At 40.2% G+C, this 13,032-nt stretch overlaps 1 protein-coding gene across 1 annotated transcript; it reads left to right on the top strand.

Annotated features, from left to right (window-relative positions):
- The first annotated feature begins 4,631 nt into the window (after positions 1-4,631).
- Positions 4,632-11,745, top strand: LOC149723582 (uncharacterized). The gene is made up of 2 exons (XM_089893496.1): positions 4,632-5,048; positions 5,207-11,745. The coding sequence occupies exon 2, from the start codon at positions 5,579-5,581 to the stop codon at positions 11,324-11,326; it is 5,748 nt and encodes a 1,915-aa protein (XP_089749622.1). The 5' UTR covers positions 4,632-5,048; positions 5,207-5,578; the 3' UTR covers positions 11,327-11,745.
- Positions 11,746-13,032: the final 1,287 nt, after the last annotated feature.

Below are 13,032 nucleotides of genomic sequence, written 5' to 3'. Positions count from 1 at the left end.
TTCTATATATACTTAACAGCAGGTTAAAAGCTGTAATTACCTGTAAAACTGGGGTGACAAAACGCACTATCTCACTTTTGCTTTGAAAATTGGGGTGGCAACCCCGAACTGAACGGCTATGAATAGTGGTACTTATCATTGGGTATTATACTACTCTCACTGGCGCCTAACCTGGGTACGCAGGGTACAAAATAGGGGGTTACCCAGGAGTACCCTGAATTAATCGCATATATCATTAAATGTGGCAAATCCGCTTTACAAAATCAACGTGCTTCGGACTAACCAAGCCACGAACAAGCGCGCAGCTCTCGTATTATATATCGTAGTATTTCTACGTGTATATATGGTAGATTGTTACGTAATGTATAACCTTTTTTATGTAATAGTCGGCGGTCTTACGCACGTTTACGAAACAATTAAAAACTAACTACCAATCAAAAACAAAGGAATCGTAACTTTTTTGAAATGCCAACCTTGCATTTTATTGTGTATCGTCACTAATGGAGCTTTAAAAATTATATATATACATATTTTTACGAAATTTCGCCTACGTCGTCTGAACTAAGCGCATACGTAAAATGGATAAAACAAGAAAAAGGAAGCTTCAGCCAGCAATTTCTTCTTTTTTTCGAAAAAAATACGACCCGTCATCGCCACGAAGCACCAACTTTGCCGGACATTTCAGAACCATGTCTCTCTCCCCCAAGTATTTGTGTTTTGGCAACACCAGATGTATCCAGGCAAGTATGTTTAGATAACGAACCTTCTACGTCTGCACCAACACCCCCTACGAAAAAGGATGGAGGTAAGTTCAAAGTAAATTGGACTTTGCAATTTCCTTGGATTGCCTATGACGAACGAAGAGATGTCGTGACATGTGGTTTGTGTACTGAAGCGGTGGAAGGAAAACTTATAACAAATAAATCTCGTAATACTATAATAACTAAATATCACACTTGGATAAATGGGTTTAACGCTTGGAGACGTGCTGTAAAGGCTTTTACAAAGCACGATGAAAGTGCACTCCATCGTGAGTGCAAAGAGGCAGTCCTTATGCATCGACAACAGGATCGTACTCGGTTGGCATTAGACACAAAAACAGAAGAACGACTAAGAAAAAATCGTCTTGCTCTTGATGCCATCTTTGACTCCATTATTTTTCTTAGCTCTTCGTGGCTTAGCTCTTCACACCGATGACAAATCAAATTTGTTTAATGTCATGAGACTGTTGTCGCAACACAACGATGAAGTACGCGATTGGTTGTAAGTTCGCGGAAAAGGTAAATGGTTGGGACACGACCTTCAGAATGAAATCCTAGGAATGGTGGCCGATAAAGTTCGGCAGAGTGTTGTTTCGTCTGTTAAAGACGCAAAATACTTTGCAGATATAGCAGACGAAACCACTGATGTGAGTCGCAAGGAGCAAGTTTCTGTTTGTGTTCGTTATGTGACGGAAAAGTTTGAAATTTATGAGGCATTTCTTGGTTTCTTTGAAACAGCTAACACCGATGCGTTAACCTTGTGTGGGATAGTAGAAAATGGAGTCATTGCTTGTGGTTTAGACTTAAAGAACTGTGTTGGCCAATCATATGACGGAGCGGCAAACATGCGAGGATGTATCAGCGGTGTTCAACAAAGAATGAAGATAATATATCCAAAGATGTTGTACGTGTACTGCATTGGACACCAACTGAATCTAATTGTACAGGATGCACTACAGGCAAATTGCCACGCGAAAACGGCTTTGTCAATGCTTTGTCAATTACAAGTGTTGTAAATTATATTAAATCTTCGCCGAGGCGTTTGGCTTCCTTCAAAGAATTTTCTCTTGGCAACGAGACGCACCACACCAACAGGTCATTGCGTCCTTTGTGTCCTACCCGCTGGGTTCTACGTTCTTCCAACTAACGGTGACAATTTAACGTCCAAACTATGATGTAAATGATTTACTAACCAGACTAAACGAAAACATAAACAGTGCAATACTCGATCGCAAAATTGCCAGCGAAGCAAAAATGAAAATCTCGATTTCTATGTTATTTGGAGTTTGTAGGGGTCCCGATTGAGTCGGCCAGACGGCCACTAAAAATCGCTAATTATGCACGATTTTTAATCTGAAAATTTAGTCTAAAATTTATAAATTTATTTTAGGATTTGATTTCAATCAAGAGATTAAAGAATAATGCTAGATTTAAGAATTGAGATTAATGCGGAAAAGTCACGAAAAAAACAAAAACAACAAAAACAACTGTTCAACGAAAAAGGATCTATATGACCACTAGCGAGCTCAACAAGAAACTGTAATTGGGAGAAAGGGATTAAAGTGGGTAGTAAAGTTGATGGCACAGTAACATCCTGTGAATCATTTTATCTTCTGTTGAAAGGACAGAAACAAGAAGGTACCCCTTCACATTCTGTTAGCTTATCTGAAAGTGATTCGGATGAGGATATTTCTGATGGGACCGCCAGTTTTTTGCTCCTGCTTTGGGCAATGAGAATTCTTCTGCATCAGACAGTGATGAAAGCATTCAGATGATTAATAAATGTGTAAAGGGAGAAGAGGTTTATTTAACCAGTCAAGGGAAAAGACTGTTTAAAGCAAAGTCTTGCAAAGCTGGTAGTAACGTCCACCATCAAGGTTGTTAGAAAAGTCACCGCAGGTTTGTAATTGTAAAAGTTCTTAAAGCAGCTTCAAAGTGGAAGGGGTACGATGAGGATAAACATTCGTCAGAGTCTTTTATTCTTTGGCATTTAAACAACGTCCAAATTATACCTGTTGTTACTGTTTCAAAGCTTAAAATTGAATCTACAATACCAACTGTTTTAAACACAAGAAAACGTAAAAGAAACCCAAAGATGTGGAAGAAGAATCAAAGAAAGGTTTGCTTGGACAATGGTACACTAAAGCATGGTGAAACAGGGATGTCATTAATATGTCCAAAGCAAACATCAAAATATCCAAAACAGTCATGCGGAGATAGTTGCAGCAAAAAGTGTGCAAAATTAATGGCTGAAGATGAAACAGTGGAAATATGCAATAAATATTGGGATACTGAAGGATGGAACTTGAAAACTGCATTTTTGGCTGAAAGAATAAAACTCATTGAAATAAAACGAGAAAACACGAAATGTGGAAAGAGACAAAAAAGAGAACAAAATGCACAAATATACTTTGATTAATAGTAAAAAGCAAGACATTGTTGTTTGTGAAAAAATGTTTTAGCCACATTGGACATTATGCTGTAACAAAAAGATGTACAGACACACCAGTTTCCAATTAAAAAGGCAAAAGCAGTGGTTACACCTCAACAAAGTAAAACCAAGTAGAAAGTTTGCACAAAATTTGCAAATCGACCAGACAAAGCTATGAAAGCTTCTTCACGGAGTCTCTTTTGACAAATGCATACAGTGAAGCACCTGGTATCCCAGATAAAAAAACAAACAGGACCTACTGAAACTGTGCAGTAAACAATTAATACCGGAACACTACCATGGCTTCTACAAAAGCTTAAAAATAAAGTAGCAGCCCTCATCTTGATTTTGTTTGTTCTGATCTGGTTCATTAACATTTTGCAGACTGATTGGCGATTGCGCCTTGTGCTGGGTTCAAATTTAAAAAATCAAAAAACACAAAAACTTGATTTGTGCAAAACTCAAAATTGTGACATAAGCTACTTTGGTTTTACCTCGACGATATGCAACTTTGTGCAGCCCTGGAGACTCGTATAAAAGTAGGTCGGCAACCAGTTGCCGACGGTTTTCAAAATAGGTTGGCAATATGCCGACGTATAACAGGAGCGCCCAATGTTTCGTATCTGATTAGACGAATTTTTAATAAAAAGAAACTTTTTTAGCTGCATTACGTCTTCTCTTTCACCTCAGACCACGTGTTCTAAATGATTTAAATTAGCGAAGCTTTTGGTTGAATCTCGGCGCTCGGCAAACCTGAGCTTTTACAACTTCAACACATTCCTATTGTTAACACCAAATTCACGAAACATTACCAACATCGTCTGCTGCATAAGCCCAGGACGAAGTATTTATTGCAAACGTATTAATCCTTTACTTGATCCACTGGCGCCCACTTACGGAGAGACGGGGAGGCGCCGCCCCCGGGTTTATTTAGCGTTTTCATATAAAAATTACGAAGAAATAGCTTATACGCAATGCACCGTACTTATTTTGCAAAATTCGTTGTGTTTTTATTTAGCTATGCTCGTTTAACCCATTTTAACCCAATAACTCAGAATGCGTATTATGGGAGTTTCAAAGGGCATTGTTTCGTAAACAACACTGAAATGCAATGCGTTAAACCCTACAATGCGCACTGGGTTATTTAAACCAAAGGAATTCGTTTTTTTTACTCTTTGTTTGAACCAAACGAACATTAAGCCAAGTTATCCTCTATTCAATGCAACATTCTCCTGACACATGTCATTCTACATGTTGATGCTTATCGGCGAGTTATTTTTATGTAATAAAATTTAATTATTCTTTAGAAAATTAAATTTCTTACGTCCGGCCGACAATATATTCTTTGGATTACTAGTTCCGAATCTATCGACGACATAAACGTGCGCTTTATTTTAGCCGCATCGTTTACCTTGCCAGAACACGGCGGATAGAAAAAGGACGAAACGTGTTACAGCGAGTTATTATACTTTCATCCATTCTTCACGTCATTCATACGTCATTTAGTTACGCTGCATGCATCATCCTTACTCGTATCCATTTTATGCTTATCGTCATGGTTACCCAGTCACGTGGGCAGTTCTTTGTTATGAACCACGTTGTGTTATCAGTAATGTCTGGATATTAGGAAACCGTATTTGACAGTATTGCGTTATAGCCACGTACTAGCCATAAGCTGAAGCAATTAAGTAGTTTTTATGTGCAGTATTAGTGATGTACTAATTAAGTTTACCTCTTTATATAAAAGTGATTATTGTGATGCTATTTACAGTGATTTAAGTTAAAGTACATTGCTTGTTTGGACATTGTGTAATCATTATTGTGGATTTCATTCCGCCTGATCGCCTAACAAGTTGGTACGTGTACTATTATTCATTGGTTACCTCAAACGTGTTAATTAAGCCTAATTTGGTGCTAATGTTGTTTTCCTATGTGAACTGTTTATATACCGTACTACCTTATTAGTTTCACCTCTTCTGTTAAGTGATATTCATTCATTTCATTCATTTAACAGAGAACCGTCGCTTTGCAATTCGTGTGTTTATTGGGAGAACCGGAAGAAGGCATTGTGAGGCGTCGCGTTCGCTTAAGTGCGGAAGTCCTAGTGACCTAGTGTAGGGTCGGTGCATATCAGGCTGCGTGGTTTGCACATAGCAAATCCCGACTGCTACATGAAAGTTCTCAACTTTGTTGCTGTTGAGAAGAAAATTCTCAAATTGGGTTCTTCGTGCGCCAAGACCCATTTGTAGTTGAGAAGAAAGTTCACAACCGTGAGTGCTTCGTGCGCCAAGCCTCATTTGGTTGTTAAGAAGAAAGAAGATAGTTTTTCAACTTTGAGTGCTTCGTGCGCCAAGCCTCAATTTGTTGTTGAAAAACTAGAGTGGACATGATGATTACAAAAACAATGTTAGATGATATGGTGTTCGACTTGTACGATCTGTATAAAGAAGCAGATGCGTTGATGTCAGAGTCGAAAAATGTGAGGAAGTTAAAGAAGAACGTTAAGCATGTACAAACAATTTATGAAGAGTACAAACACATACATTGCGAGTATGTGAATAAGCTCAATAAGCGTAAAGAAAAAAGGAAAGCAGCGCAAGAAAGAGATCGAGTCGATGTCGACCTAGATGGATTCATGAATCGTGTGGATACATGGATTCGGGGCGTCGAAAGAAGAGACAAAAGAAATGTCAAATCTAATGTTTCTGATGAAGCAGTAGATGGGCTATCTTGTGCATCAAGTGGATGTTCTCAAGGTAGCGCAGTAGGTCGGGTAAGAAGAGAGATGGCATTGCTGAAGAAGAAGCAGATGATAGAGCTGCAGAAAGCTGAAGCAGAGGAGTTGGCTCTGAAGCGAAAGATGGAACTATTGAAGATTGAACATGAGATACAGGCAGCTGATGTTAAAGATAGATGGGAAACAAGGTCCGCAATTGGTATCGTGCCGCGGCAAAGGCCAGAAGACCTGACAGAAGTTTCGCCGGTTTATAAACCAGAGACGAACACCCTGTATTACTCAGACAGAAGGTATGAAGTTCCAGATAGGAGTTACCTGGATCCGTTGACGTCAACGGAGCGGAAGTTGAAGAAGGAGGAATTACCTGCTCAAACAGCAAAACAGAAGAGTAGCTATGAACCAGGAGGAGAGACATTTTATGGTGAAAGACAACAGGTCAGTGATCTCGCGCATGTAGCTACGATGTTAAAGGATTATATGGATCTGCCTAAACCGGAACTGAGACGTTTTTCTGGTGATCCAGTAGATTACATGAGGTTTCAAAAAGTCTTCGAGGAGCACATCGCAAGTCGTGTGAACAGCGATGCTGCAAGATTAAACTATTTGATACAATACTGTACCGGAGAAGCACAGCGCAGTATTTCATTTTGTTCTGTGATGGAATCAACAGCGGGATATCGGAAAGCCCGACAGATTCTACACGAGAGGTATGGTCGTTCGTTCGTGATCGTTCGGTCGTATGTGGAGAAGTTAACTCAAGGTCCATTCTTGAGAGATGGAGACGTCGAGGGGCTACAGAGGACAGCTCAAGACATGGAAGAGTGTCTAATTACGTTGTCGCATATGGGTTATTTGTCGGAGATAAATAACTTCGAGCATTTGGTAAGCATAGTCAAGCGTTTACCTCCACAGATACAAAACAAGTGGAGTCGAATCGCCGGTGATCGTGAACTGAGGGGAGAGCAACCCCAGTTTCAACATCTGGTGGAGTTGGTTAAGTTTGAAGCAACGATGGAGAGTACGATGTTCTGTCGAACGTTGGGTACGAAGAAACAAGGGTGGCAAAGGAGCAACGTGAAGCCGCCGCAGAGAGATTCTAGAGTGTCAACACATGTGTCGTCGGTATCTGCAGTGGAAAGGCCGATGCAACCGCCGAGATACGGTAACGTTAATCAATATACATGTCTGTTGTGTGAAGGACAGCATAGAATTAACAACTGCAAACTGTTTGCGAACAAGTCAGTTGATGAGCGACTAAATATTGTACGGAAAGAAGGTCTTTGTTTTTCTTGCCTACAGAAAAGTTGCCGAGGAAGATGCAACATGGCAAGACCGTGCAACGTGTCGAATTGTACGAAACGTCATCACACACTACTACACATTTATCAGAAGGAGAGGAGACCTACTACAGGGTTTCAACCAAATCAAAGAGAGGAGTTCAAGCCGCAGCAGAAGGAGAGGCCGGTAGTAACTTCAACGTCATTTGCAGCGAAGACAGAAGTTGATAAGAAGGTTGGTCAACAGGTCTACATGAATATAGTCCCTGTTAAAGTTACTGGCAATAATGGTCAGGAGATTGAAACTTATGCATTTTTGGATTCTGGTTCTAATGCAACTATGTGCACTCAGAAGTTAGTGGATACATTGGGTGTAAAAGGGGACAAGATTAAGTTTACACTTTCAACTGTGCAAGGGGAAACCCAAAATAATAATGGTTCTCGTATAAGTTTGTCAGTTAGAGCTCTGGATGGAAGAGAAGCCATAAGCCTACAAGAAGTCATTGTTATCGATGATCTACCAGTTACCCCGAACAAGTGCGAGAGGGATTGGCATCATCTACGGGAAATTAAGTTCGTTAAGCCAGCGGTGGAAGAAGTTCTGCTACTAATCGGAGCAAATGTACCAGAAGTGTTCGTGGATGAACAATGGATACATGGGGAGGACGGAGAGCCAAGTGCAGTCAGGTCAGTTCTTGGTTGGTCGTTGTTTGGAAATGCTTCTACTCACCCTGACAAGGAGAGGATGTGGCATATTAGCGTGAATCGTGTGTCTCTGTGTAAAGATGCTTTACATGAGCAAGTGAAGAAGATGTGGGAGACAGAGTTTAAGAATTCAGGTCTCGACTCTGGTGTTGGTTTATCAAAAGAAGACAAATACGCATTGAAGATGCTGGATGAGTCAGCGAAGTTCAAAGATGGTCATTATCAATTAAGTTTACCATGGTGTGTGGGATCGCCAAGTTTACCTAATAATCGTCAACAGGCAGTGCAAAGGTTGAGTTACTTGCAACGTCGATTGAGGAACGACAGCAATCTGAGAGAGAAGTATTCACAGACGATGAACGGGTATGTGAAGAGTGGTTATGCTCAGCAAATTACAGAGGAAGAAGATGACGCGAAAGGATCGTGGTATCTACCTCATCATCCAGTTCTGCATCCGCAGAAGCCAGGGAAAGTCAGAGTGGTGTTCGATTGTGCAGCAAAGTATAGAGGTACGTCGTTGAATGATCAATTGCTGCAGGGACCGGATCTAATGAACAGCTTAGTTGGTGTTCTGTTACGTTTTCGTCAGGAACCAGTCGCGTTGGTTGCTGATGTGGAAGCCATGTTTCATCAAGTTAAGGTGAAGTCGGAAGACACGGATTACTTGAGATTCATTTGGTGGCCTGGAGGGGATATGTCTAAGGAGCCAGTGGATCACAAAATGTTGGTGCATCTATTTGGAGCAACCTCATCTCCATGTTGTGCTAATTACTGTTTAAGAAGAACAGCAGATGACAATGCTGTAGACTTCGACGAAGAAACTGTATCTACAGTTCATCGCAATTTTTATGTGGACGATTGTTTAAAGTCCATGCCAACAGTCAGTCAAGCAAAGAGGTTGGTCAATCAACTACGAGAGTTACTGAAGCGTGGAGGATTTACGCTGAAGAAGTGGTTGAGCAACAAAGAAGAAGTTTTGGATTCTGTTCCGGAGGAACATACTGTGAAGAAGTTCTCAGAAACAAGTCATTTGGAACGTGTACTTGGAGTCAGTTGGGATCACACTACGGATGTGTTTCAGTTCGATGTATCAGTGAAGAAGAAGCCGATTACAAGAAGAGGAATTCTGTCGGTTGTGAGTTCACTGTTTGATCCACTTGGATTTGTGGCGCCAGTGGTTTTGTATGCTCGTATGATATTGCAGGAACTATGTAAGCAGAAGCTCGGCTGGGACGAAGAAATTCCAGAGGATTTGGCAACGAGGTGGCAACAGTGGATCACAGAGTTACCTGGACTTGCCTCTCTTCGGATCGAAAGATGTTTGAAGCTGAATTATTGTTCGAAAATTGTTGGATATGATCTACATCATTTTTCTGATGCCTCATCAAAAGGCTATGGGACTGTTTCCTATGTGAGGATCACGGATAAAGAAGGAAAGGTTTGGTGTCGACTCTTGTATGCAAAGGCAAGGCTCGCTCCATTGAAGTCTGTTTCTATACCAAGGTTAGAATTAACAGCAGCGACACTAGCTGTGAAGATGGATCAAGTGCTCAAAAAGGAGTTGGATTTTGAAGTCCGGAAGTCAGTTTTCTGGACGGACTCTACAGCAGTGTTACGAAGTATTAATAACTCAACAAAACGTTTTCCAGTTTTTGTTGCAAACAGGTTAGCGAAGATTGAAGAAGGATCAAGTACATCTCAATGGAAGTATGTACCTACTACACTCAATCCTGCTGATGATGCGTCACGGGGATTGAGAGTGTCAGCGATCATCAGGAGTGAGAGATGGTTTGTTGGACCACAGTTTTTATCCCAGGAAGAGGAGAGCTGGCCAAAACCGGAGTGGAATTCCAGTGATCTACCTGAGGATTTTGTATGCAAAGAAGCAAAGATTGCAGCTGTTCAAGTCAAGAAGACAGGACAGGATTTTTGGAGCAATTTCTTTCTTCGGTATTCGTCATGGAAGAGACTGAAGAAAGCTGTAGCGTGGCTGCGGAGATTCCAGATGTTCGTGCGAGACAGGAACAAAGTGGCTACTACACCGCTCAGTGTTACAGAGATGGAAGAAGCAGAAAAAGCCATAATCAAACATGTACAATTATCAGAGTTTGAAGATATCATCGCGGATGAGTCGCAGAGAAAGGATTCAAAAGGAAGTCTGAGAAAGTTGAATCCAGTTTTGATTGATGGTGTTCTACGTGTTGGGGGTCGTCTGCATCGATCTTCAGTGAGTTATAATTTAAAGCATCCAGTGATATTGCCGAACAAGCATCATGTGACAGATTTGATAATCAAGGATCATCACGGCACAGTTCAGCATTCTGGCATGAGTTTTACCTGGACGTCTCTACGACAGAAGTATTGGATCATAAGAGGAGGAGGTGCAGTGAGACGAGTGTTGGGACAATGTATTTTCTGTCGTCGTCGTAATTCAAAGGTTGGACAACAAATGATGGCGAATCTACCAATTGAGAGAATTTCAGCAAATGAACCAGTGTTTTCTTATGTTGGTGTGGATTATTTCGGTCCACTGATGGTTAAGCAAGGACGAAGCGAAGTCAAGAGATACGGGTGCATCTTTACCTGTTTAGCAGTGCGTGCTGTTCATATCGAAATAGCACATTCTCTTTCTACAGATTCATTTATCGACGCTCTAAGAAGATTTATTGGTCGACGAGGAAAGCCAAAGAAGATTTTCAGCGACAATGGTACAAATTTCGTGGGTGCCAATCGAGTACTGAAAGAATCATTGAAGCAGCTGGATCAATCTCAAATCAATGAGTATTTGAGACAGAAGGACATCGAGTGGTCATTCAATCCACCTACAGCGAGTCATTTTGGAGGAGTTTGGGAGCGAATGATTCGATCAGTGAGAAGAATACTCAGCTCATTCATGTTGGGTCAAACAACTACAGACGAAACACTTTCAACTGTAATGGTCGAGATAGAAGCAATTCTCAATTCGAGGCCATTAACACCGATTACAATGGATCCAGAGGGTGAGGAGCCATTGACACCAAATCACTTGCTATTGACAAGGCATTGTGATATAGCACCACCTGGTGTTTTCGACAAAAAGGACAACTACATTAAACGTCATTGGCGTCAAGTGCAATACTTGGCTGACCAGTTTTGGACACGTTGGGTTAAAGAATATCTGCCGACATTGCAGATACGTCAAAAATGGACAAATACGAAACGAAATTTCGAGAACGATGATATTGTTCTACTAGTGGACAATTTGCTACCGAGGGGAAGATGGTCGATGGGTCGAGTGATCGAGACGTTCCCAGATAAGAGTGGTCTGGTTCGAAGTGCGATGGTGAAAACCAGTCATGGGACATTTAAACGGCCGATTGCCAAACTATGTTTGATTCAAGAGGCGGTACGAGAGGTCGGAGATGATGAACATTGATCTTTCTGTATAAACCTCGCTGTTTGTTGTTGTTAGATGTGCGTTCGCACATCGTGGGGGGGAATGTTACAGCGAGTTATTATACTTTCATCCATTCTTCACGTCATTCATACGTCATTTAGTTACGCTGCATGCATCATCCTTACTCGTATCCATTTTATGCTTATCGTCATGGTTACCCAGTCACGTGGGCAGTTCTTTGTTATGAACCACGTTGTGTTATCAGTAATGTCTGGATATTAGGAAACCGTATTTGACAGTATTGCGTTATAGCCACGTACTAGCCATAAGCTGAAGCAATTAAGTAGTTTTTATGTGCAGTATTAGTGATGTACTAATTAAGTTTACCTCTTTATATAAAAGTGATTATTGTGATGCTATTTACAGTGATTTAAGTTAAAGTACATTGCTTGTTTGGACATTGTGTAATCATTATTGTGGATTTCATTCCGCCTGATCGCCTAACAAGTTGGTACGTGTACTATTATTCATTGGTTACCTCAAACGTGTTAATTAAGCCTAATTTGGTGCTAATGTTGTTTTCCTATGTGAACTGTTTATATACCGTACTACCTTATTAGTTTCACCTCTTCTGTTAAGTGATATTCATTCATTTCATTCATTTAACAGAGAACCGTCGCTTTGCAATTCGTGTGTTTATTGGGAGAACCGGAAGAAGGCATTGTGAGGCGTCGCGTTCGCTTAAGTGCGGAAGTCCTAGTGACCTAGTGTAGGGTCGGTGCATATCAGGCTGCGTGGTTTGCACATAGCAAATCCCGACTGCTACAAAACGTGTGTGCAATTTTTTTTAATTTAAAGAAAAATACGTTTTCCAAATACCCGCCGTATTAATTTAAACACAAATTATGTCACATGCAACCTTTATGTGGTGAATTAACTAACATTAAATTATTATATAAAAATACATTGGTGCAAGTTTTACACATGTTCACCGTGCATAATGTAACGATGGTTTACGTCATAATAACTTTGATAAATTAGTACGATTGTTAGAAAACATTTATGTTTCATGCGCTTCCATACAACATGTAAAGTGTGCATATTTCTTTTACTCCCAATATAATTTTAAGCCAGCAATCATGAATATTTTAAAAGCAGGTAAATCGCGATTATGCTAATTTTAATTTGTTCAAATATAACAGCGAGCGACGCTAATGTAAATTGGAACTAACACATAGTCTCAGTAAATTGGAACCGAAACATAGAAATATGATATTACAAAGTAACCTTCTGGCTGAACTTGGACAGAGGCCAAAAAACGTCCTTTGTAGGCACCGCGCAAAAATCATAGTTTTGTGAAACCCAGTTGCAAGATATTAATGTTAGTTATTTCCTCCAGTTAATTTTGTTATTTAAAATTTACGTATATTTGTTAGGTTATTTTACACTTTTTCATTGTTAAAGAGTAAATATACAGCAGTGCTACTGCTGGAACATATTTAGGTTATTTATTACCATGTTTAATTGGCAAATTACATTTACTTTACACGCAACTGTGGGAAAGGCGCTGCATGAACCAAAAAGTGGTACGCGAGTAGATAAAGTTAGAGAACCACTGTGGCGTGGTTAGTTGGGCAAAGGGCGCAATATTTCCAATTGTTACGTTATGAAACTTCCTAATTAATAGTTATTTTGCAATAAAACATGTGACGTAACAATTGAACGAAAAAATGTTCAAAATGCAA

This window comes from Ciona robusta, unplaced genomic scaffold, assembly GCF_009617815.1.
Source record: "Ciona robusta unplaced genomic scaffold, ASM961781v2 AP042744.1".
Taxonomy (NCBI): domain Eukaryota; kingdom Metazoa; phylum Chordata; class Ascidiacea; order Phlebobranchia; family Cionidae; genus Ciona; species Ciona robusta.
The sequence above is the reverse complement of the archived record's forward strand: the minus strand, read 5'-3'. Positions and strand labels throughout refer to the sequence as shown.

What these genes read in the sequence shown, in the direction of transcription:
- LOC149723582 (XM_089893496.1), top strand. Translation starts at nt 5,579, where the DNA reads ATGATGATTACAAAAACAATGTTAGATGATATGGTGTTCGACTTGTAC.